Here is a 27,513-nt window from a genome sequence, read left to right on the forward strand (position 1 = left end):
GTAAGCGATTTATGAGATATACGAAAGCAAGGGCGTCCTCAGCCCGAAAGTTTTTAGAAATATTTTAGGATATAAGAAGGGTTCTAATGGTCTCAATGATGTGTCTATGTTTCCTTTCGGCCAACCCATTTTGTTGAAGGGTTTTAGGATAAGACCTTTAGTGAACAATACCACTATCCTCAAGATATTTTTTGAATTCATTGGAGAGATATTCTCCTCCAGAATCACTTCTAAATATCTTTATGTTGTTGTTGAATTGATTCATGATCATTACATGAAAGGATTTGAAGCATGAAAATACTTCATGCTTATACTTGAGAAAATAAATCCATGAATATTGTAGAAGATCTGAAAACAAACACAAAAACTGAGGCAGAGAGAGACGATTGTATAGAAATGAGAGAACTCGTTACTTTAGATTAGGACTAATCTCTATATTAAATAGAGAGAGGCCAAAGAAAGAAATTACACACAAGTCCCTCATTAAACATTAAATTTCAAATAACCTCTAGTTTAGAAAAAACTTTAACTTAAAACCTCTTAGTCTCAACACTCCCCCTCAAGCTGGAGCATAGATATCAATCATGCTCAGCTTGTCACAACATTTTGAGAAATTTGGTCTAGCAAGAGGCTTTGTAAACATATCTGCAACTTGGTCTTCCGACTTTAGATATTTGGTAGTGATATGACCAGCTTGAACCATATCTCTTACATAGTGGCAATCAACCTCAATGTGCTTTGTTCTCTCATGAAAGACAGGATTGTTCGCTATATATGTGGCGGCCTTGTTATCACACATCATGGTCATAGGAGAGGAAACCTTCACCTGAATATCATGAAGAACAATACGAACCCACATCAATTCAGCAGTTGTTTGGGCCATAGCCCGATATTCTGATTCTGCACTCGACCTAGAAACCACATTTTGCTTCTTACTTCTCCATGAAATCAAGTTGTCTCCCAGAAACACACAGAATCCTATGGTAGATTTTCTATCCACTACAGATCCTGCATAGTCAGCATCAGAATAGGCCACTATCTCCAAAGTTCCACCTTTCCTGAACAATAACCCCTTTCCAGGAGAAGATTTTAAATATCTGAGAATCATTATAGCGGCATTTCAGTGTACCTCAGTTGGTTTGTCCATAAACTGGCTAACTTTGCTTACTGCTAAAGCAATATCCGGCCTGGTCACAGTTACATACAGTAGCTTCCCTACTAGGGAGCGATAGCTTTTGCTATCAACCGGTTTTGACCCTTCTTCAAACAACTGAACTTTATGGTCCATGGGAATATTTGTTGGTTTAGCTCCTAACATTCCTGTTTCCTTTAATAAGTCAAGAACATACTTCCGTTGAGACAAAACCATCCCTTCACGGCTCCTGGCAACTTCTATACCCAAAAAATATCTAAGTGAACCAAGATCTTTTGTAACAAAGTGTTTTTGAAGATGAGCCTTTGTGGCTTAAATATCTTTCACATTGTCTCATGTAAGGATGATGTCATCCACATATACCACCATAACCAAGGTTGTTAAATGTGATGAGGCAAAGCGAGGCGTTGAGCCTGTTATGAAGCGAGGCGCAAGCCTCGAGGCGTTGAAGCGTAAGCTTCATGATCAAAATAATAAAATATATAATATTATTAAAATAATGGAAATTTTATATGGGTAGCTACCATTTCATGTGTACCCATATCTGTCATTAGATGGATTTGGTTTCCTCAATGTTCATAACAGACAGGCTTATCTTGATCAATGCTAGGAAAAGGTAAAGGAAAAAATTTTCAAAAGCTTCTCTTCTCATGTTTTTTTATTTTATTTAATATGTTTATTTATCAATACATATTTTAAACAAAGTATGTGATCTAAGATAATAGGAATTGAAATCGTAAGAAAGTTTTGTAAAAAAAAAGAGAGATAAGTAGTTGCATTAATGCTAGTACGTCGGTAATTATATCATTTCCCTACCAAGCCAGCACGGGACAGTCTACATCACAATAGAAATCGCCCTCTCTCTCTACTGATTTACACTTATCTTCCTCTCTTTTTAAAAAAAATAACGAAAAGAAAAAACTAGAAAACAAAAACTATAGAAAAGAAACAAGAGGTACGGCATCACTGCTAATAAATATCGAGAATGAATAAGAAATCTCAAATCAACTCAGAAAAGAGGTACGACTTTTGTTGGTGGTATTGGTATCATCGATAGCCAGTTTATTATTATCTAGAGTGGTGGTTTGCTTTCTCTATTTCCAAGGTTTGTGTGGTTCCTGAAATGGAGCGAGAGAAGATCCCGATAAAGAAGATCGACAACATCACAGCGAGGCAAGTGACCTTCTCAAAGAAGAGGAGAGGGTTGTTCAAGAAAGCCCAAGAACTCTCCATTTTTTGCGATGCTGAAGTTGGTGTCATCATCTTTTCTGCTATCGGCAAACTCTTCTCTAGGTACCTTCCCCTCCCCTCTCCTGCCAAGATTCCAAAAGCTGCAGGGGGCAAGCCCATGCCTACCAAAAACAGAAAGGGAGAGAGAGGTGGAAGGTGCGGCAGGGGGCCGCTGACCTCCTACCGCTCCCCCGACGTATGCAGAGAGAGAAGAGGTGCAGCAGGGGGTCGTCGGCCTCCCGGCAAACATAAAAGAAAGGAGGGAGAAGGAGAAGAAAAAGATAGAGGTAGAGAGGGTGCGTACCATCGAGGTCATCGGCGGTGTTGATCGGAATACGTGGAAGGAGGCGGCATCGACTCCCCTGAGAGGCGTCAAACGCGAGGTCATCGGTGTTGGGAGCGAGAGACGAGGAGGAGGGAGGTGCAGGCTGAGATTCTGAGAAAGCTATCCCTCCCCTCTGCGATTTTTAAAGAGGTTTGGGGGAGGCACGAAAAGGGAAAGGGGGGGGGGGGGGGGGGGGAGAATGAAGGTTTAAAAGAAACCCTCCCCTCCTGTGTTTTTTATTTTCATGGGTTGTACATGAAGCGCACGCCTTAGAAGCGAAGCGTGCCTCGACGTGAGGTGTGCGCTTCACCCATGTGAAGCGTGTGCTTCAAGCCTGCAAAGGCCTCATACAGCGCCTCAGTACCTTGAGCTTGTGCTTCGCCTCTGAGGCGTATGCTTCAGGTACTGAGGCGTAAGCCTCTCACAACACTGACCATAACAACTATGCCTGAGTTAGTTTTCTTGATAAATAGTGTATGATCTGACGCTGACCTATTAAAGCCAAAGCGTGACATCACTTCAAACAACTTTTGAAACCATGCACGTGGACTTTGTTTCAAGCCATAAATCGCATTTCTCAATCTACACACCTTCTAGGTTGTTGCATGTAAACAGTCTCAGATAGATCTCCATATAGAAATGCATTTTTCACATCTAATTGGCACAAGCTCCAACTATGCTTAACAGCTACTGAGAGAACAAGACGAATGGTACTCATCCGTGCAACAGGAGAAAAGGTTTCAAAGAAATCAATATCATATGTCTGAGTATACCCTTTTGCTACTAATCCGGCCTTGTACCTTTCAATAGAACCATCCGATTTGTACTTTATTGTATATACCCATTTGCATCCAACAATGTCAGCATCTACTGGGGAATCAACTAGATCCCATGTATGATGAGACACTAAAGCATCCATTTCTTCTTGCATAGCCAGCTTCCAGCGATTATCAAGCTCTGCCTGTTGATAGTTCAGAGAAATAGTTTCAGCAGATAAGGCTGAAATAAAAGTTTTCATCTGATTTCCAATTCTGGCATCGGAGACAAAATGAGATATGGGATATAAGGTACATTGTCGTGTCCCCTTGCGTAGAGCAATAGGCCTGTTATCATCATCATGAAGATCACTATTGTCAGTAGTACTTACCTCAGGAGAAGAAGAAGATGAAGGCACTTGCGGAGGTGGAGCTCTACGCACATATACCAATGGAGGATTATTAAATCTTGAAGAGGATGAAGTTTGGTTCGGTAATGAGGGCACAAATTCCAAAGGAAAAGGAGGTATAGGTAATGGAAAAGACTCACCTGGATCAACCTGCAGCGGGGAACCGATACTAGAGTAATATGGAGTGGATTCCAAGAAAGATACATCCGCACTGACATACTCTCGGCGAGAAATAGGATCATAACATCGATATCCCTTTTGATTTTTTGGATAACCTATAAATATGCATTTTGTAGCTTGAACAGCTAATTTATCACGGTCAGGGCCAAGTTTGTGTACAAAACAAACACATCCAAATATTTTTGGCGAAAAAGAGAAGAGTGAGGCATTAGGTTTTAGGACATGTAATGGAATTTGATCACCCACAGAAGATGAAGGCATGCGGTTGATCAGATAACAAGCAGTGGTAATCGCATCACCCCAATATAGCGCAGGAACGTTGGATTGAATCATAAGGGTCCGAGCAACATCAAGCAGGTGCCGATGTTTTCGCTCAGCCACCCCATTTTGTTAAGATGAATAGGCACATGTAGTTTGGGGTTGAATGCCATGATCTTGGTAAAATTGTAACAGAACTTTTGATTTAAACTCAAGAGCATTATCAGTGTGCAAACAATCTTGACAACAGATTCAAACTCTCAACAAATATCTAGAAAAATCATCCACAAAGATTACATAGTAAGAAAAACCTCCTTTTGAAACAACTAGTGCAGATCCCCAAACATCTGAATGAACAATTTCGAAAGGTTTGGAAGAGAACATAGTTTTTTGCTCAAAAGGTAAACTTTACATTTTCCCGAGAATACAATCATTACATGAAAATGAACTTTTACAGAGATCTTTTGCAAAATGTAAATAAGACAACTTGATGATATTAGGATGACCAAGTCTTTTGTGCCACACATTTACATATTTGTGTCGGGCAACATTACAAAAAAAAATGGAATTTGAAGAAAGTCCATATAGTATAAGTCTCCCTTCCTAAAGTCTTCCCCAATCAGTTTCCCGAACCGACGATCCTGTATTGAACATTTATCAAAAGAAAATTTAATATCGCAACCATGGTCCGAGAGTTGAGAAACAGAGAGAAGGCTCAAGTAAAGTTTAGGTATAAATCTGATTTTTGGAATAAAGAAATCTTGAGTTTTAAAATTTTCTATGCCTTTAATTTCAAGAGAGGTTCCATCCGCAGTGAAAACAAAAAAAAGTGAAATATTTTTTGAATAATCGAAAAGAGAATATATGTTAGGGGACATATGAAAAGATGTACCGGAGTCCAAAAGCCAAGAAACTTTACATGGAGAGGAAGAAGTAGATACGGCAGCACCGGAGGTAGCTCCCTTGAGGAGAGGTTGAAGAGCTTCCACTATTTGATTTAGTGAAAGAGATTCACTTGAAGATGCCTCCTTTTGCGGTATACCGGTGGTGGCCATGGCTAGGAGTCTCTTCCATTGGGGGCATATAGGTTTGATATGCCCCGGTTCTTTACAAAAATGACAAAAAAATTTGCTATAGCCCTTCTTTCCCCCTTGCCCACTATTTCCTCCCTGATTTTGAGTTTTGAAGTGAGGAGGACGATAGGCTTTTACATTGTTTCCGGGTCTTGATACGGCATTGACCATATCATTTTCTTTATAATTAGAAGGAATGACAAGTACATTTGATCCTTGTTTACTTATACCCATACGGGTCTCTTCACCACTTAATTTGGTGAGAACATCCTCAAGAGAGGGAGGAGTAAATGAGGATAAAAGAGACGACCTTATTTGCTCAAATTCGGGCCTTAGCCCATTCAAAAGGTTGAAAAAACGGTCTTCTTCAAGTTGTTTGTGACGGAGTTCAATTGCTTCTCCACTGCATTTTGGTTCGAGCATAGCAAGCTCATCCCAAATAGAATAAAGGTTGATGAAATATTCTCTAATAGTTATGTCGCCTTGTTGAAGAGTAAGAGCTTTCTTTTGAAGGTAGTATTTATGGGAAAGATCCCTTGAGGTATACATTTTTTCAAGATAATGCCATGCTTCCGAAGCTTTCTTGAACTTAATAATATTGGCATTAATCTTGGTTTCAACCCACGAAAAAATCCAAGAAAGAATCTTAAAATTCTTCATTTCTCATTCGTCATGTTTCTTGGAATAATCCTCAAGTGCTTTAGTTCTTTCATCCCCTTCAAGAACCTTGATTTCTCCATCTTTAACAATAGTAATTTTCGGTTCAGGTTCCGGGATTATGCCTTGCACATAACCCCATAAACCCTTCCCTTTTATGTGAGCCTCCATGTTTCCGGCCCAAACATGATAGTTGGAGCCATTTAGTTTAAAGCTGAGAGCAAAGGAGAACTCTTTTTCGCCCATTAAAGAGTAAAGATAAAGGGAGAAATGCGTACCAAAAAAAACTTTAAGTCTTACTTGCACAAGGTTCTTCTAAAATATTGGAGAAGTAAGATCTACCACTTCAATCTTCAAAACACCGAAGGCACTCGAAAAACGAAGAATCTCACGATCCTCTATCACCAACTTGGCTTTGATACCATGTGAAAATGTCTACGAAAAGACAATACGTATACAAGCACAAATACTTTACAAAAGATGTGCACGAAGGCACTCACACAACACTTGAATAACTACACACAAATGCATAAAAATAGCAAACATGCACTAAGGCATGTGAATCAATAAAAAGGAGAATGCTTGAGACTCTCAAGCTTAGGAAATACAAGGGGAGAACACCCCTATTTATACATGCAAGAGGAGCCACATGGGGGGCTCCCAAAGGAGTCATTGGGGAGCCCCCAACGACTCTATTGGGAGGCCCCGAAGGTGGTGCGATTTCCAATATTAAAAAAGAAAAAGGAAGAATAAAGAAAAGAAAAAAAGAAAAAGAAAATACAAGCAATATTCCAAGGGGAATATGCGCAAAAGGTTAAATTACAGAAATACCCTTTTCGGGTATTATGAATGATATATATATATATATAAAGAGATATGTATACATACATATATGTATCTCTCTCTCTCTCTCTCTCTCTCTCTCTCTCTCTCTCTCTCTATATATATATATATATATATATATATATATATATATATATATATAATGATGATTTTGAATTACATTTTAACACCTCCCCCTCAAACTTACAGTTTGATAACTGCAAGTTTGCCAAGAAGGAAGTGAAATATGGGCGAACAAAGTGCCTTAGTAAAGAAGTCTGTCAGTTGATATTCAGACGTTACGTATGGTAGATCAATGACCTTCTTCAAGTATTCTTCCCTGACATAGTGGCAGTCCATCTCTATGTGTTTTGTTCGCTCATGAAAAGTGTGATTCTTGGCAATATAAATTGCACTCTTGTTGGGTCCCAATGATTCTATTGGGAGGCCCCCAAGGTGGTGTGATTTCCAATATTAATAAAGAAAAAGGAAGAATAAAGAAAATAAAAAAGAAAAAGAAAATACAAGCAATATTCCAAGGAGAATATGCGCAAAAGGTGAAATTACAGAAATACCCTTTTCGGGTATTATGAATGAAATATATATATATATATATATATATATATATATATATATATATATATATAAAGAGATACGTATACATACATATATGTGTATGTATCTCTCTATATATATATAAATATATATATATATATATGTATACAATGATGATTTTGAATTACATTTTAACATCTAGATGGTAGTTAAAAAAGCAGCACATTCTTTCAATCATACTTGGCCGTGAGATACATAAACATGGAAACAGTACAGCAAGCAGATGTCTTAAGTAGAGTTTACAGCCATACCTTCCTGGCTAGGATCATTGTAGACCTCAACAAAGTCTCCAGCACACATGGAAAAGCCTTCAGTAATTTCTGCACTGTTCACAAAAACCACAGAAGACAAATAGATGACCTTGTCAAACCAGGTAACAGATATTTGGTTAAATTATACAATCAAATGTTAGACCTTGTCAAACCAGGGGCATACCAAGCAATAGATTGGATTTACACAGTCCATATCTAGTGTTACTAGAATAATCAGATTCGACACCATGACTGAAATTCATGCAATAAATAAGAAGAGACATCCACATGATAACATAAATAGAAGAGTGTGTATAGCCAACAAAGTGGTTTCTCCAATGAAACAAGTAAAACAGCTCCACAGCACATCCATAACAGGCTTAAATCTCAAAAAATAAGTCAAGCAATCCTGACACCTCCGAGACTTTTAACAATTTTTTAGCCTATGCTATTTGAGAAAAAAGAAAAACAGAGACAAGCTTAAGAAAAGTTAATAATGCAGGCTACATCTTAACCTCATCATGCCCAATTATAATGGATTCTCTTCTCTAGGTAAATGAAATATATGCCACTGTTCTTAATTTTGGTTTGTATCTAAGTACCAATTTCAGGTAACAGATATTTGGTTAAATTATACAATCAAATGTTAGACCTTGTCAAACCAGGGGCATACCAAGCAATAGATTGGATTTACACAGTCCATATCTAGTGTTACTAGAATAATCAGATTCGACACCATGACTGAAATTCATGCAATAAATAAGAAGAGACATCCACATGATAACATAAATAGAAGAGTGTGTATAGCCAACAAAGTGGTTTCTCCAATGAAACAAGTAAAACAGCTCCACAACACATCCATAACAGGCTTAAATCTCAAAAAATAAGTCAAGCAATCCTGACACCTCCGAGACTTTTAACAATTTTTTAGCCTATGCTATTTGAGAAAAAAGAAAAACAGAGACAAGCTTAAGAAAAGTTAATAATGCAGGCTACATCTTAACCTCATCATGCCCAATTATAATGGATTCTCTTCTCTAGGTAAATGAAATATATGCCACTGTTCTTAATTTTGGTTTGTATCAAAGATGTTATGCTGGAACGACTTTAGCAGTCTAAATTTTGTGTTGCATGACATATAGGCTATGTCACATGGATACTCCATTTGGGTCCCCATATCGTGTCTTGTTATATACTAGTCATACTGAAAACTTCATAAAAATGGCCACATCCCAGTGTCCTCAGTCATATCCATGTGGCATAGCATGCAGGAAACATGGGCTCTCATGATCAGGCTAGCGTTTACACTTTAATTAATTATTAAATGCATGTGACCAGTTTCATTAGGATTAGATAGTTTGTTGCTACTAATTGTTGAGAACACTTTGACCAAGACTCTAAGTCATAGCAACATTAACAGCTCATTCAAATTGTTGATTAAAAGGAAATTCAAATGAGATAGCTGGATGGTTAAGCCGCACCATCATAACTGAGGGTATGAGTTCAAATCCTGATTGGGTTATCCCCCAGCTTGCCTATCAAAAAAGAAACTGGTATAAAACGAGTTCTTAGAAAGTTGTGAGAGTTCATAAAGAGGCTGATAAACTGCTTGATATAGGTAAGTAAATAATAAATTGGGACTCAAAAACCAGACCATCAAAACAATAAGAATTTCAAGAAATGGACTGGATTCTAGTGAAGTAGCTTTCATAGGCTAGTTTAAAACTTTCACAAAACCGTGTAAACTATCAAACTCATAAAAAATCAGGGGTAGTATGGTGCAAATTTAATTTTGTTCGCAGAAATTTGTATGGTAATTTTTGTTGTTAGAATATCAATTATTTCTCGTTAGGGGTTTTGAATTTGAAGCTTCTTAAGTAATGTAACACAGTGGACATATATAAATAAATAAATATATATGTGGTGGGCATTCGGGACTCAGTCTCAGATCGGCCATGCTTCTTAAGTAATTTTTTTTAGCGCTTCCTAGCACGTTTCAAAAGTGCCATGTTTTGCGCTTCCGAAACGTGCTTCCCCATGCCCTATGGCTCTTCTGATAACCCTGGTTTCAACTATATGTCTGTGTTTCTTTTCGGCCAAACCATTTTGTAGAGGCGTGTCTACAAGATCTTTGATGCAAAATGTCGTGATTTTCTAACAAATTTTTAAGTCATTTGACATATATTCTCCACCTGAATCAAAATGAAATATAGAAATATTGGTTTTAAGGAGATTTCTAACAAAGTTATGAAAGATTTTGAAAGTTTCACAAAAATCACATAAGTAAATCCTCCTTTAGAGGCAACAGGAGCAGGAACCCAAACATCCCACTATATTAGTTAAAGTGGTTTAAAAGCAAAAAAAGTTCTCTCTTGATAAGGAATGACTTTCATTTTCCCAAGAATACAATGAGAACATTGATTTTTTTTATTACAATTTTTTCTCAAATGAGATACGTTGGATAACATAGAAATGCTAGGATGTCCTAGTCTTTGATGCCACAAAACAATATTCATTTTTTTACATTGAGACAAAAAGTATCTTTAGGAATAATCAACTGATCTTATATATTATCCTATTTTTTTAGGAATGCACCGGGTCTAGAAACTGCCAACACGTTGTCTTTAGGCTCCTTAGATTCAGCCAAAGATTTTATCCTAGTTTCTTCCATGCAAACTTGGATTAAAATCCCATGTATAGGTGAAACTTCATCTTTCTTGTGGTGGATAATAGAACCCCGCACATGTTCAAACTCGGGCCTAAGCCCTCTCATGAATTGAAAAAATTGCTCACCAAGTATTTAATTTTTCCTTTGACGAACATCATTAGGAGTATCCCAAATAGGCTCCATTTTAGCTATTTGATCCCATAGTCTCTTGAGTTACACTTTTATTTCTTTGTTTACAATTGTGTATCTTATCTTGCAACTCCCATTTATGGGTGTCATCATTTTGAGTGTAGGTTTGTTTGATAAAAACCCACGCTTCATCGGCTCTTTGAAACTCTAAAATATTCTCACAAGGTTCTTCATACATACTTCCCATAAATAGGGATAAAACCCTGGTATGTCCAACTTCCCATGCTTTAAAGGCTTTTTTGTATTCCAAAAGAGCATTTTTTCTCTCATTGCCTTTGAGAGTTTCTTCTGTAATTACTTCATCTTCCCCATAAATAGATTCGGTGAGAATAGGTTGAGGTTCCGGTAAGGAACCATCAACATATTCTCACAAATCCTTGCCAATCAAAATCCTTTTGATGACGGTAGCCCACGTGTTATAGTTTTTTCCATCAAATTTGATGGGAACAACCGTAACTACTTTTTCGGCCATCACACAAAGAAAAAAGAAGCGATAGAAAAAAGATTTATTTAGAGGTGGAAAAGGGTGATGATGACGAGATTTCTGAGGTAATGAAGTTCATAATCACTTGTTCCTCCTTTACACACTTTGAGATGAATGCTCCTTCATTTCAACGACACCTCTCGCTCTGATCCCATATAATCAAATACAAAAAAGAATAACAAAGAGCCTCTTATGGGCTTTACAAACACATAAAAGTGTGAAAAAACGAGGACCACTTATGGGTCAAATACAAGCACACAAGCACAACCCACAAATGGGCAAGAGACAAAGAGTAAAAAATATAGATATTATTGAAGATTGTTGCTTGAGACAAGCATTACAAACAAGAGGGGAGTCATTCCCTATTTATACATAAAAGGAACCACAAAGAGCCATTGGGAGTACTCCCAACGGCTAGAAATATAGCCACTGAGAGCTCGCCCAACAGCACTTTGTGTCAAGGGAATTATAAAGACTATAATGCCCTTCATAAAAAGATAAAAATATAGAGTAAAAAAACCCTAAAGTGCACACAACTAATTACATGCAGTGAAATGGCAAAAATACTCTTATACCCCTAATGGGTATTACCTATTATATATATATATATATATATATATATGTGTGTGTGTGTGTGTGTGTGTGTGTGTGTGTGTGTGTGTGTGTGTGTGTGTGTATACCATAGTCACCGATTTTGCCGATACTTTTAAAATATTGTGATATTATCATCAATTTCAAGGTTGCCGATAATATTGGGAATGTATCGCAATATTTTCAAAATATCTGCAAATAGAAAATATCGTGAGTTTTCTAAAAAGAACTAAGTTTGCATTTCCTATTTTTTTGTTTCTTTTATATTTTGAAACCTTTAAAACATGTTTCTTTATATTTTTGAAAGAAAACTAATACAAAACTTATTATTTTCATAGGTTTTTTGTTGTTATTTATATTTTTTTCAATTGTTTAAACTCTCAAGATTTTCTCGAGATATTTCTGAGATTTATCAACTTTTGAAAATCTCTCCAAGAAATACCCTCGCCGAGAAATTACCTTTAACGATACAGGTGACTATGGTGTAGATACACAAGAAATACATACAACTTAACAATCCATACCATTGATTTGGGTGAATAAAGCCGAAAAAGGCATTTTTATGCGAATCACACTCTTGTACAGCTCAAGTGAAAGCACCCAATATGCGTGCAATCCAAGAAAAAAAAAAAAAACCACGTATGACAATTGTAGCTACAAAAACAGCATGGGATCCACATGTTTTTTAAAACTTTCATCTAGTAAAAGTTGCTTGCCAGGTTTTAGGAAAAGCAAGATTTTTGTACATTTTTTGAGTAAAGTTTTGCCACAATACTAAATAAACCCAAGGGAGCTCATCCATACCATTGATTTGGGTGAAGTCGGATAAAGCCGAAAAAAAAGACATTATTATGTGAATCACAGTTGTACAGCTTAAGTGAAAGCACCCAATATACATGAAAAGCCAAACCACTTGGGTATGACAATTTTAGCCAGAAAAACAGCACAGGGTTCACATGTTTTTTGAAAACTTTTATCTAGTAAAAGTTGCTTGCCAGGTTTTAGGAAAAGCAAGATTCTCGAACATTTTTTGTGTAAAGTTTCCCGCCAATACCAAATGAACCCAATGGAGCTCATAACCTCAAGAGAAATACTATCACGAGAGTGTAGAGACAAAACCGGTGGATTAAGAACGTCTATGCAATTAAGGTGGGAGAAGAGAATGCAAGAGGGAGCCAGCTCACCGAGATCAGATCATTTTTCCTCTGCTTTGGTAGCCTGTTGGCTTACACCTTTGTAACTCTCCTTTTTTTAGGGATAACTTTGTTTTGTTCCCTGTCTTGTTTCCTAAACATACTCAATAGACTAAGTGAGATCACAAAGGCGAACTTAGAAGCAAGAATGCTGACAGTATGGAGATGAAAAAAGTGGATGGACATCAGTGCAATAAGGTAGGAAAGGAGAGAAAAATATTATAGGGTCATTTCATGCCACTGCAGAGACAGCCTTCATCCTTCGATCAAGAACGTGCTTCGTGACCTATGCACCATGTGCCCTAGACACAATCCTTAAAACATGGGAGCAACTTAATATGTGCATGCACTTTTCCCAAATTGCATGGAGATTAAGTGACAAAATGAAATTGGTACTAGATTTGAACAGTTCGCCAAAGAAATGTTTGGGCCTTCTTTTATATGTGAAAGTCTATGGTACTTGATTGTCCAACTAGAGAAAATCAAGTTTTGATGTTGCAGAATTTGTACAGAAAAGCTGCAAGATATTCAATCATTATTGTTTGCTTTGAGTATTCGTATATCTAGCATTACAACATCAAAATACCAAATTTCAGAAAATGAATTAGCAGAGTCATACTAGAATGATTTTGTAGAATAACAGGACATTCATGCACATCAACTACAAGAAAAATGACATACAAACTCCCATAATTATTTGGTATATGCCACCAAATACATGTAATTTACTATGTCACATGGGTGCGGGTGCGGGTGCGGGTGCGACACGGGTGCGGCACAATTTTAAAATTTTTGGACACGGGGACTCGGCAATATATATATATATATATATATATATATATATATATATATATATATATATATATATATATATATAATTTTATTTTATTTTCAAAATGCCACAGCACAGTCTGTGACTGTGCACAGTCACAGTCTGTGACTGTGCGACAGTGCACAGTCACACAGTCACAGACTGTGCACTGTGCACACTGCACAGACTGTGCAGTCTGTGATTGCAGCACAGTCACAGTCTGTGACTGCAGCACTGTCACAGTTTTTATATATATATTTTTAAATAAAAAATAAAAAAAATTGGTTTTTTAGGGACATTTTTGGACTCGGTCAAAGTTGACCGAGTCCAAAATGTGGACAGACTCGGCCTGGACTCGTTGACCGAGTCCGACTCGGCGTTGACCAAGTCCGGGCCGAGTCCGAAGCCGCACCCGAGTCCGCACCCGTGTCGGGGCGTGTCGACTCGGGTGCGGCACCTCCTTAGCCGAGTCCGTGTGACATAGGTAATTTATAATATGGTTAAATGCAACCACTTTAAAGCCTGTTTGGCAAAATGCAATTGTATTATTTAAAAATAAATGTCATTACCCAAAATTTTAGTATATTCTCTGACATTATGATTCAATATTATGGAGTTAAATATATGCAATTAAAACTAGGAGTTAAACTCAAAGAATTGCCTAGCCTACTAAATACCTTGCAGGATGAATATCAGGGAATTCAACAGGACGAAGCTGGTCACTGTCCGAAAGAGAGTTGCAATTGCTATGAATGCAAGGATAGATTGTCCACTCCCTTGTCCTCTGAGTGCTTAAACCAGCAGGAACCAACACCAATCAGTCAAGCTTCACATACACACACACACACACATACATGTAGATAGATGTAAATGCAAAGTACATGTTACAAGAAACCTTTTCAGGTTTATGCACAATTAAGAAAATCTACCACCATGAAGCACAGAATTATTAGAAGGAATATCAAGGTTCCTTACTGGTTAAGAATAAAACTTGAACAGATCATCATGTAGTAGGAGAATTCATTCCCTTGGCTTATAAAACCTGTTAGTAGAAAGTTATTACGTCCAGTGTCTGAAAAACCCAAAAAACATGAATATGCAGTAACCTCCAAATGGGTAACATACCAAGACAGGAAATCTCCAAGGCCAGCCTTCCAAGTCCAGCTCCAGGAACTAAGCAGCTAGGTGGGCTAAATAACATTGGAAACTAGGACAAATTAAACACATGATGCATGTACGGTGAATACCAATAAGGGTCCAACAATGCACAGAAAATCAAAACCATAGATGATCAAGCTTCAAGATGGGAAAGTTTAAACAAATAACTGAAAAATTCACAAAAAGACTTTAAATAAATGCCATAAAATCTTAAAGAACCATCAAGATCTTAAAAAGCAGATAGTGAACATATGGCAATTTAAATAACTCTATGTTTCTTTAAATAATTAGGATTAAGATTTTCATCTCTTCATCTGCATGTTCAATCATGTCAAGAATAACAGACATATAACTTAGGTCTAGGTGGCTGCTATGTTGAGCCCATTAGGGATCCATTTGGTAGTGATTTGCTGCTAAACTGCGGAAGAATTAGTGGCAATCGAAGAAGTATAAGGAAGAGAAAGTATTGACTTGGGATAGAGAGATAGAAAAGAAGGAAAAAGAGAAAACACATGATACTCTCTTTTCATTTTGCCTGTAGCTATTTACACCTTTACAAAATAGGGCTGAAACAGGAAACTCAGTGGTGGTACCAATTTAGTGAAAGATATAAATCTGCGATAAAGTACATGGATTTGTATTGCAGACAACAGCCGGGTCTTTTAAATTTGAAAGCATGTGAAAGCCACTTGTGATAAAGGGAAGTTTGGATACATAATTGGAAAATATAGAACAGTATATTATCATCCAATAGCTGTCAAGATAATGTTAAATATACATATATGTATGTATATATATATACAGTAGAATGCATTTAGGGTTTTGATGTAATTTTGTATTTTTCTTTTTTCTTTTTTCTTTTTTCTTTTTTCTTTTGTAAATATCATTTTTTGTTTTATTTTTATTTTTGCTAGAGGATAACTAGCCGTTAGGACTAGTCTAACGGCTAGTAATTCCAGTCATTAGACTAGTCTAACAGCTAGTTAGTTGCCTACTTGTATATATAGGGGATCTCCCCCATTTGTTATTCAATGCATGTTTTATGCATTTTATCCCATCAATAAAATTTTTTTTTTTATGACTGTGTGCTCAAGTGCTATTCCGAGTGCCTCAGTGCATTGCTTGCCCATAAGCATATTGTGATTCCTCATATTGAAGGTTGGCTTCATTACATGGTATCAGAGCCTTGGCAAGGCTCTTGATCCTTTGTGGAAGCTTGTTCGTGATTGAAGTGCTTGTTGTATCAGCGTGTTTGAGTAACAACTTGAGGTGATCGAGGACCATTGTTTGGAGTGTTGTATCAAGCTACTTCATCCTTCATCCTTCATCCTTCATCCTTCTAAGCTCTCTCACTCATGGCCATGGAGGACAAGTTAGTTGACAACTTTCTTCCTTAAACATCATATATATGGAAGAGACTTATGGGGGTTAGTTGCTGGCTTTGAAAAGGAACCTCATTTGATCCTCATTAACATTGAGAATGGAAAGATAGTTGATCTTCAAGGAGACAATAAGACCTAGGTCGTTGCGGACTTTGAAAAAAAGTGAAAAAAGTGAAAGACAGGCCATTCTAAAGTCATGTTGTGGCTCATCAATAATGTTGATGTTTTGGTATGTTCAAATCTTGCTAAATTTGAACTAGCCAATGAAGCATGGTACTTTCTCAAGAGAATGTTTTCTTTGAGAGACATTGCTCATATATGTCATCTCCAAAACAAAGTACGAACTATGCAATAAGGGGAGGTAAAAAGAAAATTGTGTCATTATTGCAATGAACCGGGGCACATTAAGCATTTGCCCCAAGTTGAAGAAGAGATAAGAAAAGAGGTTGAAAAAGTACCTATGGTTGGGACTTCTCAAGAATCCAAAGTAGGAGGTGACAATGGTGATATGACGATCGAAAATATGATACTACATCAACTTATAGAAGCTTTGCAACCGTTGCACAAAGGTTCATCTCTCAGCCGCACAAGTATCTATTCATCATCTCCTCCAAGTATGTCTCCATGGCTATTAGCTATGTCACATGGATGTGGGTGTGGGTGTGGGTGCGGGTGCGGGTGCAGGTGCGGCGATGCGGCACTTTAAAAAATCTTGGGTGCGGGGGTGCGGGGGTGCGGGGGTGCAGAAGGGTATATATATATATAAAGTTAGAAAGAGAGTTTGGGTCTAGATCAAATATGGATCTAGATTCAGACCCAAACCCCTCTTTTCTCTTTTATTAACTCCACCCTACTTCCTCTCTCTCCCTCTCCCTCTCTTCGTAACCCCCACCTCTCTCTCTCTCTCTCTCTCTCTCTCTATTTGCGAGTAAGAGAAAAAGAAGAATCCAGGTACGCCTCTCTCTCTCTCTCTCTCTCTCTCTCTGTTCCGCTTTTTCTTCTCGCTTTATGTCTCTCTCTTCTTCTTCTCCTCCTCCCTGCCTTTCACCAACATAAAAAAGAAAGAAAAATCGGTTGGAAATTTAAAAAAAAAAATTGAACAAAAATGACCATTGGTGCGAGTTGATCGCACTCAAGGGTTTTTTACCGCACCTGGATCGCTTCAACACGGGTGGAGCAGCCTATTAGCTGAGTCCCTGTGACATAGGCTATTAGATTTTGGCACATATTTTCATATGACCTCAAACCAAGCCTTCCTATCTGAATGTTCTAATAACTCAAGAAGGTCATTTGTTTCCACCACTAATGGGACTTACCTTGATGTTAAGGAAATAGGAAATTTTGAAAATTCTAAAGAGTTTTGCGTACCCAATGTCAGACTCATTCTAAAATTAAACTTAAACCTTCTTTCCGCTTCTCAAATCATCGATCATGATTGTAAAGTCACCTTCTCAACAAATGGTTGTTGTGTGCAAAATTGTTAGTTAGAGAGGCTGATTGGCCAAGGCCATACAAGATGCCTATAAGACGAATGTTCTTCATTTATCAAAGAATACCTTTTTTTGTAATGTCCAAACTGTTGATATGAACTTTTATGGCAAAAAAGATTAGGACACCCTAGCATGTTAAAGCTTCCTTATTTTCCAAATTTGGAAAAGTTATGTAATATTGAGGACTTTCATTGTATTGATTTTATTCTTGATAAAATGAAATCTTTACCTTTCGGTTCAAAGAACATTTATGTGTACAAAAACCTCTTGAGTTAATATATTAGGATGTTTGAGGTCCGGCTCCAATTGTATTTAAAGGTGGTTATGTTTATCATGTTATTTTTGTAGATGATTTCACAAGATATACATGGATATACTTTCTTAAGCATACATCAGAAGTTTTGACCACTTTTAAAAAAATTCATAACCTCATTAAAAATAGATTTGAAAACAATATATCTATTTTTCGTTCTGATTCATGAGGAGATTTTTTATCAAATGAGTTTAACAATTATTTAGCTTCAATGAAATTGTTCACCCAAGATCTTACCTCACACACCCCAACAAAATGAACTTGCAGAAAGAAAACATAGACATTATTTAAATTGCAAGAACATTACTCATTTTGAACAAGTTTCAAAAATTTGTTGGGTTGAAGTTGTGTTAAATGTCATTTATCTTATTAACAGAATGGATGTTTTGCTTTGTATGACAAAAATGACAAGCGCTCTCCCAAGACTATACTTTGTGTTTTCTTAGGTATGCAGAAAATAAAAAAGGATATAGATGTTTTAATCCTAGAAATGATAAGCTTATTATGATTCTAGAAATGTGGCATTTATGCAAAAAGAACCTTATTATGATTAGAAGAAGTCTAAGAAAGAAACTGAATACTCTTTTCTTTTTTTATCTCTTGTCTAAGGATACCAATTTTAATGTTTGTGATGAGTCTATTAATGTTGATAATATCAATGATGACATGATTAATAATGGCAATGATAATGTAGTTGATGTTGAAGAATGTTACATGTTTGTTTGCAGTATACTAGGCAAGGATCTGAGAGATCACTATGTGCTCTAAAGCAGGGTTTTAAAACTCGCCGAGTCAACTCGGTGACTCGGCTCGGCTCGGCCCTCCAACGAGTCAACCCGGCAAGGTAAACTCGTTTTGCGAAAACTCGGCCTTGACTCGGGCGAGTTTTGGGCACTTTTTTCTTTTCTCATTTTTCAAAGGCTATGGGCAATTTTTTCATATGTAAGTGTTCATTTTTCAAAGAACAAATAGCATAATAACAATAGGCTTACCAACTTAATATAAAATCACAAAATTAGTAAAAGTCTATCAAATTTCACATGTCCATCATTCATTCCTTTTGGTAGCTCCAGGTAAGGAATCAAACCCAGAACCCCTCAATGAACATAGAGTGAATCCACTAATCCAGCTAACATAATTGATCCCTCATGCAACCATCTATGCAACACTGACTTTGTTTGCATATTGATATTTCATACCAGGTGGTTGAAACTTGAAACACAAGATGAAAGTCATTGTTATTCTTCTATATCCTCCATCAGATCTCACTTGAAGTGGCTCCTGTCAAAATTCCAAATCCTCCTCCTAAAGGGTTTGAGTTTATTTCTTTCATTACAAGTTCACCACGCCACTACTTACAAAGAACTATATAAGTACATAGGTACATAGAGCAAATGTCCATAAGGAAACTTTGTTGTTGTGAGACCTACACAATAGTTGGCAGCCTGTTCAAAACCAACAACATAAAATGCCCACATTTATCATTATAATATATATACATCACAGCATTCTCGTTATCCAAAGCTTATATGCATTTATGTGCAGATATATAAGGCATGGTCCAATCAACTCTACATCAGACAGACGCTTACAAATATCAAGATAAAGTTCAATGTTCCCAAAATTTTGCAAGGATTTTCTGAAAGTTATTTCCATATATTCAGGATGTAAACCAGAGTTATCGAAAGCGCCTAAGCAAAAGGGGAAGCGTGCTTCCCTGAAGCGCGAAACGCCGCGCTTCCAAAGCGTGAGGAGAAGCGTCCCCCTTTTTGGGGAAGCGTGCTTCCCATTTATGGGAAGCGCGCTTCCCCCTCGCTTCCCCATTTTTTCCATTTTTTCGCTTCCCCCTCGCTTCCAGTTCGCTTCCTAGGTCGCTTCCGAGACGGTTCGGAATTTTCTTCTAAGTGGTCCCACGCTTCCCCGCTTCCTAAATTTTTTAAAGTGCCTCGCTTCCCGCTCCCGCTTCCCGTATCGCTTCCCGCTCCCGCTTCCTCGACTGGTAACTCTGATGTAAACCATGATCGAGCATGGCTATTAAAGTTCTTGAAGCTAGTAATTAAGTCATTCTTTATATATTGTCTTGAAAGACTTGTTCCTGCTTGTGTAGTTTCTTTAGTAAATGTGAGATTTGAATTAAGAGCAGTTTTACTTGATGTTATTTTACTTATTAATCAATTAAACTAATAATTAAGTCATTCTACAAACCTTTATATGTTTAAATGACAATTTATATATTGTCTTTCTTTTAAAATCAAAAGTTAACAAAACCCGATCCGAGTCACCGAGTTGACCCGTCGAGTCACGAGTCGAGTTCCGAGTCACGGGTTTTAAAACCTTGCTCTAAAGAAATATATGAACAACCAAACTCGGGAACCTACTAGTATTAGGCACTCTAGAGTTTCCAAACCACCAAGAAAATTTGTTTCCTATGAACCTTCACCAAAGTATAGAATGTCTTGCCCTAATACACCCCTACATAGAACCGCTCATGTTTTCAAGCTAAGAATATCCTGAATGGATAAATGCTATGAAATTTGAAATAGTTGCTCTAGAAAAGGCCAAAACATGGAAAATCCAAAATTTACCTCTAGGAAAGAAACTTATAGGTTGTAGATGGGTGTAAAAGGTTAAAACTAAATATGATAGAACTCTAGAAAGATATAAAGTTAGGTTAGTGAATAAGGGATACTCACAAGAATTTGGAATAGACTATGAAAAAAAATTTGGTAGCTCGTATGACAATCATTAGAACCTATAGCTTTAGCATCAGTTAAAAATTGACCAATTTATCAAATGGATGTTAAAAATGAGTTTCTTAATGGAGATTTGAAGAAGTATACATGGATGCTCCACCAGGTTTGAATATTCCTAAGAGTAAGGTTCTTCGTTTGCGTAAAGCTTCATATGGTTTGAAGCAGGATCCAAAAGGCTGGTATGATAGGTTTAGTGGCTTGGTGGTAAGGCTTGGATTCAAATCTTATTTTATTGATATTGCTTTGTTTGTTAAGAATTCCAATGCAGGAAATGTCATCCTATTGTTATACGTAGACGATATGATCATCAACGAAAAAGATAAGGGATTAGATAGTATTAAAATGATTCTTAAAGAAAATTTTGAAATAACTTAGGCTATTTGTGTTATTTCTAGGGTATTGAAGTAGTTTTTTCTCTGCGTGGTTACTTATTGTCTCAAGCTAAGTTGCTACAAACTATAGATATCAATGCAAGGTCATGAATAATAGATGATAAAAGAGTGGAGACTCCAGAAATGATAAATGCCAAAAATGAGGAGTGATGATGAAGAACCATTAGAAAATCTCACACCCTATCGACAGTTAGTTGGATCTCTCACATACTTGTCAATTACCAGACCCGACATTGTTCAGGTTGCTCATATAGCAAGTCAATTCCAACATGCACCTTTATTTATTCATTCAGTATTATGTATAGTTAGATATATCAAGACTTCTACTAACAAAGGGTTTTTCTTATTCTCTACTTCTCCCTAGAATTTAATAGCTTATATTGTTTATGATTGGAGAGGGGACTTAAATGATCGTCGCTCAACTACAGGTTTTTGTGTTTTTGTAGGTGACTCATTGATTTCATGAAAATGCAAAAAAGTAGTTGAAGGTGTCACTATCCACAACCGGAGAGGAGTATCGTGCTAAGGCTTATAGCACCATAAATTTGAGGGGGATTGTCTGTGTGTATATATAGTAGAATGTATTTAGGTTTTGATGTAATTTTGTATTTTTATTTTTTCTTTTGTAAATATCTTCTTTTGTTTTATTTTTATTTTTGCTAGAGGATAACTAGCCTTTAGGACTAGTCTAACAGCTAGTAATTCTAACACGGTAGACTGGTCTAATGCTATTGCCTTCTTGTATATATAGGGGATCTTCCCCATTTGTTATTTAATGCATGTTTTATGAATTTTATCCCATCAATAAAATATTTATTTTTTATGTGTGTGCTCAAGTGTTATTGTGAGTGCCTTAGTGCATTGATGTTCCTGCCAATAAATGGCATAGTGATACCTCATATTGAAGGTTGGCTTCATTACAGATAAACTAGAATTTTTTTCTTCAAAAGGAATAACGGTCCACTCCCAATGGTAGAATTAACTAAAACTAAAATGTCTCAGAGCACAGCAAGAGTAAATTAAGTGAAGAAAAGATCACAAGTTACAAATAAATTGTCAAAAATGCTTTAGCATTTCATTCACTGGTTATGATCACAAAGTAAAACAATGATATTATTTGTAATTTATGCACAAGATGGAACTTATTTAGACAATCACCAAGCACACTTGTGCCGCCCCAAAACAAGAGCACAGATAAGTAACTGAAACAATATTTAGCTCATGGTCCCTATCCAAGCCACAAGGCTGCCAATGAGATGGAGACAGGAAATAAAAAATACCAGCGTTCACAAGAATGCTTATACAAGAAATCATGCAAATGTGTGCACATGTACATCTGAATGCATGCACTCAAACCACTAGGATCCTAATAGACCACCACACTCTGCAACCGATGACCTCAGTGGTCTACCCTAGGATGGCTCTCACTCTGGCCTTAACTGCAAGTAGCCCTTCCATCTTTTGGCGGCTCTCACTTTGGTCCAAGTAGCCCTTTTCTTAGGCCACCTCTTCTGCGGATCGAACTGGAGACATGGAGGTTGCTCCAATACCAAATATTAGGTACCTAACCAACACACTAAAAAGCACTAGAGTGATTAAAGTGTGTAAAGTCAAGCATTTAAACCACCAGGATCCTAAGAAAGAGCTAGATTAAAAGATAATTTTTAATCACTAGTGAATAGCAGACTCCAGGATTTATCGAACAATCTAATATACACATCTAGAAACATTGACAAGGGAGAATGGCCCATCAAACAACTGAAGAATATTGTGATATAAAGATGGCAAGGCTGGTTAGACAATATAGAGTTCAGCATAAATAATAACATGAATAGAGAATCAACTTTGATAAGGAATTTTCTTCCATGAGTTTCACAACATGAAGGCATGTTTCCTAAAACTCTGTTTGTGAAACTGTAAACAAATTTACATTGGTTCTCACTGTTCACTCTGTAAAAATCAAGTGTATACAAATACCTGACAAGGGTATTTCTGTCCTTTTATTTAGAACAGTCCACTAGGGACTGAAATGTAAATTTTTATTTTCTGTTCACTTTTTACTTTTTCTGTTTTTTGTCTGTACATGTCAGAATTTTTTACTGTTGAATGACCGTTGGAAGCCAGTCCAACGTCTGTTGGACTGCCTCCCATTCATTAGGTGAGGCTCTATAAATAGAGCCTCACCTCTCTCTTGTATGCAATGCTTTTCAAAAGCATTTTTGTGTTTATAAAACTCTCCTTTGGCTTTAAGCCTTGTGCTATTTTTTGTGAGTGATTTTTCGGTATCACCTCCGTGAGATTGTTATTGGTCCATTAGTGACCATTTTATATTCGTGCACTTGTGTAGCCTTTCATTGGCGTTGTAATAGTGCTATCTTGTTTGATTACATGGTATCAGAGCAAGGTCTTTGAAAAGACTTCCTTAGTAATCCTTTGTGTTGTTGTGCCCTTCACGCTTGTGCTAGCCGCTCCTCTATTCAAATTTTTGCAATTCATTATGGGAGAAAGAGATGTCGCCTCGGTCATCACATACAAGCTAAACGAGAACAACTATCTAATGTGGGCGACGGCAATGGAGAATCACATCAAAGACAAAAAGCTATCGGACTTTGTTAGTGGTTCCACGAGTGAACCCCAACTCAAGTTGACTAGAAGAGAAGGAGATCAAGTCAAAGTGTTGTCCGAAGAAGAAAAGGAAAAGACTTTACAAGAATACCAAGATAAGTTGGAAGATTGGGAAGCAAGCAACGCTCAAATTCTCTCATGGTTTATGAATACCATGAAATTTAAGATTGCCCAACATCATCAAGTTTAAGAAAGCATGTGATGCATGGATCTTCTTAAATAACTCTTTCATTCAAAAGAATAGGGCTAGACTATATTACCTTCAAGACAAAGTACGTAATGCTAAACAAGGAGACAAAAGTGTGAGAGATTTCTATGGGATTCTATCTCTCATTTGGGATGAATTAGCCATGTTAGAACCTAAATGAGAAGGTTCAGCTATTGAAATGAGAAAAGCTCAAATAGAAAGAGAAAATCTTTTCTTTTTCCTTTATAGGCCATCTTTACTTCATAGGACCTCAATTCCTTCTATAAGTGATGCTCTTGCGCAAATTTGCCAAGAAGAAACAAGACTTGGCATGCACAAGTCAAATGATGAGGTTTTTACCATTGCAAGACCCGAAAACTTTGTAAAAACATATAAACCCCCTCATTTTGAATGAAAAAACAATGGAGAAGGACATCATGGAGGATACAAGGGCAAAATCATATGTCATCATTGTAAAGAACCGGGACACATAAGACCGGATTGCCCCAAATTCAAGAAGGTAGCCACTCTAAGTGAAGAAACTCAAGATATCAAGAAAGAAGATAATTTCAATGATTTGACAATTGCCCAAATAGTGGAGGCCGTTTCAAATATCCTTAAGGCTACACCTGTAATGAAAAGAGGCGGAAGCACCAATAGAGCAAAAGTCACTCTTTAAGAGTGACTACAAGAGCCAAGAACACAAACACCAAATGTGCACACACAAAACCTCACAAATATAGGAAATGACTTAAAGTCATAAGTTGGATTTATTGAAGAAAGAGAGAGAGGGGTGTAAAAACCCATACATTTAAGAGGGGAAGACCTCCTCTATTTATAGAGGAGGGAAGCACTAAAAGGAACCACAAGGGGGGCTCCCTTGTAGTCGTTGAGAGCCCCAACGGTCAGAAATCTGACCGTTGGAGCCCCAACGACTACAAGTGTGGGGCCCCCTTGTGGTCATTACAAAAAGGAAAAAAATAAAGAAAAAAAAGAAAAAGGAAAAAGGGAAAAGAGAAAAATAAAAAGGAAAAAAAGGTACATATGTGGTTTTACAAGAATACCCCTATCGGGTATTTATCTAAATGAGAAATAGTATATATATATATACATATATGTATATATATACTTATATATATATGAATGTATATATATAAGTATATATATATATATATTTTAACACGCCCCCTCAAACTTTACGAGGAGAAGACCGAAAGTTTGCTAAGGAGGAACATAAATCGTGGAGTTGGAAGCGCTTTGGTGAAGAAGTCAGTCAGCTGATATTCTGAAGTAACATATGGTAATGAGATAGTCCCTCTGAGATATTCGTCTCGAACATAATGGCAATCCATCTCGATATGCTTTGTCCGTTCATGAAAGGTGTGATTGCTGGCAATGTATATCGCACTTTTGTTATCACAGCAGAGCTTGGTAGGAGTGGAAATGAGGACGCCCATGTCAGCGAGGAGACTTCTGAGCCATACGATTTCCATAGTTGTCATCGCCATAGCCCGATACTCAGCTTCAGTAGATGATAAGGAGACTTTCTGCTGCTTCTTGCATCTCCACGAGATGAGAGATTCACCTAAAAAGATACAAAGACCCGTAATTGAGATACGATCATTGGGATTGCCTCCCCAGTCAGCATCAGTAAAAGCAGTTAATTCAAGAGATGAGGAAGAGGATAAGAAGAGTCCCTTTGAGATGGTGTTTTTGATATATCGCACAATTCTCATTACGGCCGCCATATGAACCGTGGTAGGTGCGTGCTGGAACTGGCTTGCTGCATGAACCGCATGAGCTATGTCAGGACGGGTGATGGATAGATAAGTGAGGGATCCAATTAATTGACGGTAGGGAGTTGGATCTTCAAGAAGAACACCATCTTCAAGTCTAAGTTTTGCATTGATAACTTCGGGAGTCTCAACTTTCTTTTCATCAGATATTCCTGATTTGGTACAAATTTCAGCAGCTAACTTCATCTGAGATAAGATGTATCCACGTTCGGAATAAGCCACTTCAATACCTAAAAAATATCGCAAATAACCAAGGTCAGACATATCAAAAGTATCTTTTAGCATAGACTTAACATCATTTACTCCCTTTTTGTCATTCCCAGTGATGATCATATCATCAACATACAGCAGAAGCATAATAATGGAGTCACCTGTTCTTTTCACAAAAAGAGCAGTGTCAGTATAACAAGAAGAAAATCCTAAATTTATTAATACGTTACTAAACCTATCATACCAAGCTTTAGGTGTTTGCTTAAGACCATATAAAGCCTTTTTTAATTTCAAAATTTTTCCATTTAAATCCATACCTGGAGGTGGTTCCATATACACTTCTTCATTTAAATTACCATTCAAAAAGGCATTTTTAACATCAAGTTGAAAAATTGGCCATTTTTTAACTGCGGCTATAGCAATAAGAGCTCGAACACTAGTTATTCGAGCAACGGGGGCAAAGGTTTCATCATAATCTACCCCATACTCTTGGGCATATCATTTGGCTACCAACCTAGCCTTATACCTTTCCAATGAACCATCACTCTTAGTTTTTACTTTAAAAACCCATCTACATCCGATGGGTTTCTTGCCATTGGGAGGATCAATGATTTCCCAAGTTTGTGCCTTTTTAAGAGCATTAAGTTCAAGTTGCATAGCTTCATTCCAATGAGCATATTGTTTAGCATCATTGTAATGAGATGGTTCATGAAAAGAGTGAAGAGCAAGAAGGCATGCTCGAAAATTAGGCGAAAAAGAATCATAAGAAACAAATCTATTTGGTATTTTGGAAATCCGATTTGACTTTCTTTGAGAAGTCTCTTCGGTGAACTCATTTTGGGAAAAATTTTCAAGGGCACAAGGAGGATTCCTTTCATTCCTTCTAGAGTAGACTTGAATTTGTCTTGAAACATTTTCTTCAAGGTTTTGATCATCGTTTGGATGTTCAACAAGATCTTCACTAAGAGATTCATTAGAATCAATATGATCATCTATGATGTTTTCGTTAGGTAATAAGTCAAATAAGAATAAATAATCAATATTTTCATTCGGTTGGTGAGAAAAACCACTTTCCTCTTCAAGGAATGTGACATCTTTAGAGATATAAAGCTTATTTTTAAGTATGTCAAAACATCTATACCCTTTTTGTTTTTCGCCATATCCCAAAAAAATGCATTTAATAGCCCTAGGGGAAAGTTTATCATTCTTGTGAGTTAAAACAAAACATTTACATCCAAAAATTCTTAGTCTTTTGTAATCGGGAGACATATTGTAAAGTTTTTCAAATGGAGAAAGATTTTTTAAAGAGGACGAAGGGGTCCTATTGATAAGATATGTAGAGGTTAGAACCGCTTCGGCCCAAAAGGATTTTGGAATGTTTCTTGAGATTAATAACGTTCTTGTAGTCTCTATTATGTGCCTATGCTTTCTTTCCGCAAGTCCATTTTGTTGTGGAGTGTTGGAACAAGAACGTTGGTGAAAAATTCCATTTTCTTTTAAATATTTTTGAAAATCATTGGACATATATTCGCCTCCCGAATC

General features: G+C 36.9%; 1 protein-coding gene across 2 annotated transcripts in view; it reads right to left on the bottom strand.

Moving 5' to 3' along the window:
- Positions 1-27,513, bottom strand: part of LOC149844851 (uncharacterized) — a 106,241-nt gene that overhangs the window by 5,979 nt on the left and 72,749 nt on the right. For both annotated transcript variants that reach the window (XM_089995326.1, XM_089995327.1), the window contains exons 10-13: positions 14,791-14,855; positions 14,641-14,707; positions 14,343-14,456; positions 7,730-7,803 (exon numbers count right to left, since the gene is read on the bottom strand). In XM_089995326.1, the coding sequence (XP_089851452.1) occupies positions 7,730-7,803; positions 14,343-14,456; positions 14,641-14,707; positions 14,791-14,855 (320 nt within the window). The remainder of the gene's footprint in view (positions 1-7,729; positions 7,804-14,342; positions 14,457-14,640; positions 14,708-14,790; positions 14,856-27,513) is intronic.

Source organism: Nuphar pumila, chromosome 2 (genome assembly GCF_984573655.1).
Source record: "Nuphar pumila chromosome 2, dmNupPumi1.hap1.1, whole genome shotgun sequence".
In the NCBI taxonomy this organism is placed as follows: Eukaryota; Viridiplantae; Streptophyta; class Magnoliopsida; order Nymphaeales; family Nymphaeaceae; genus Nuphar; species Nuphar pumila.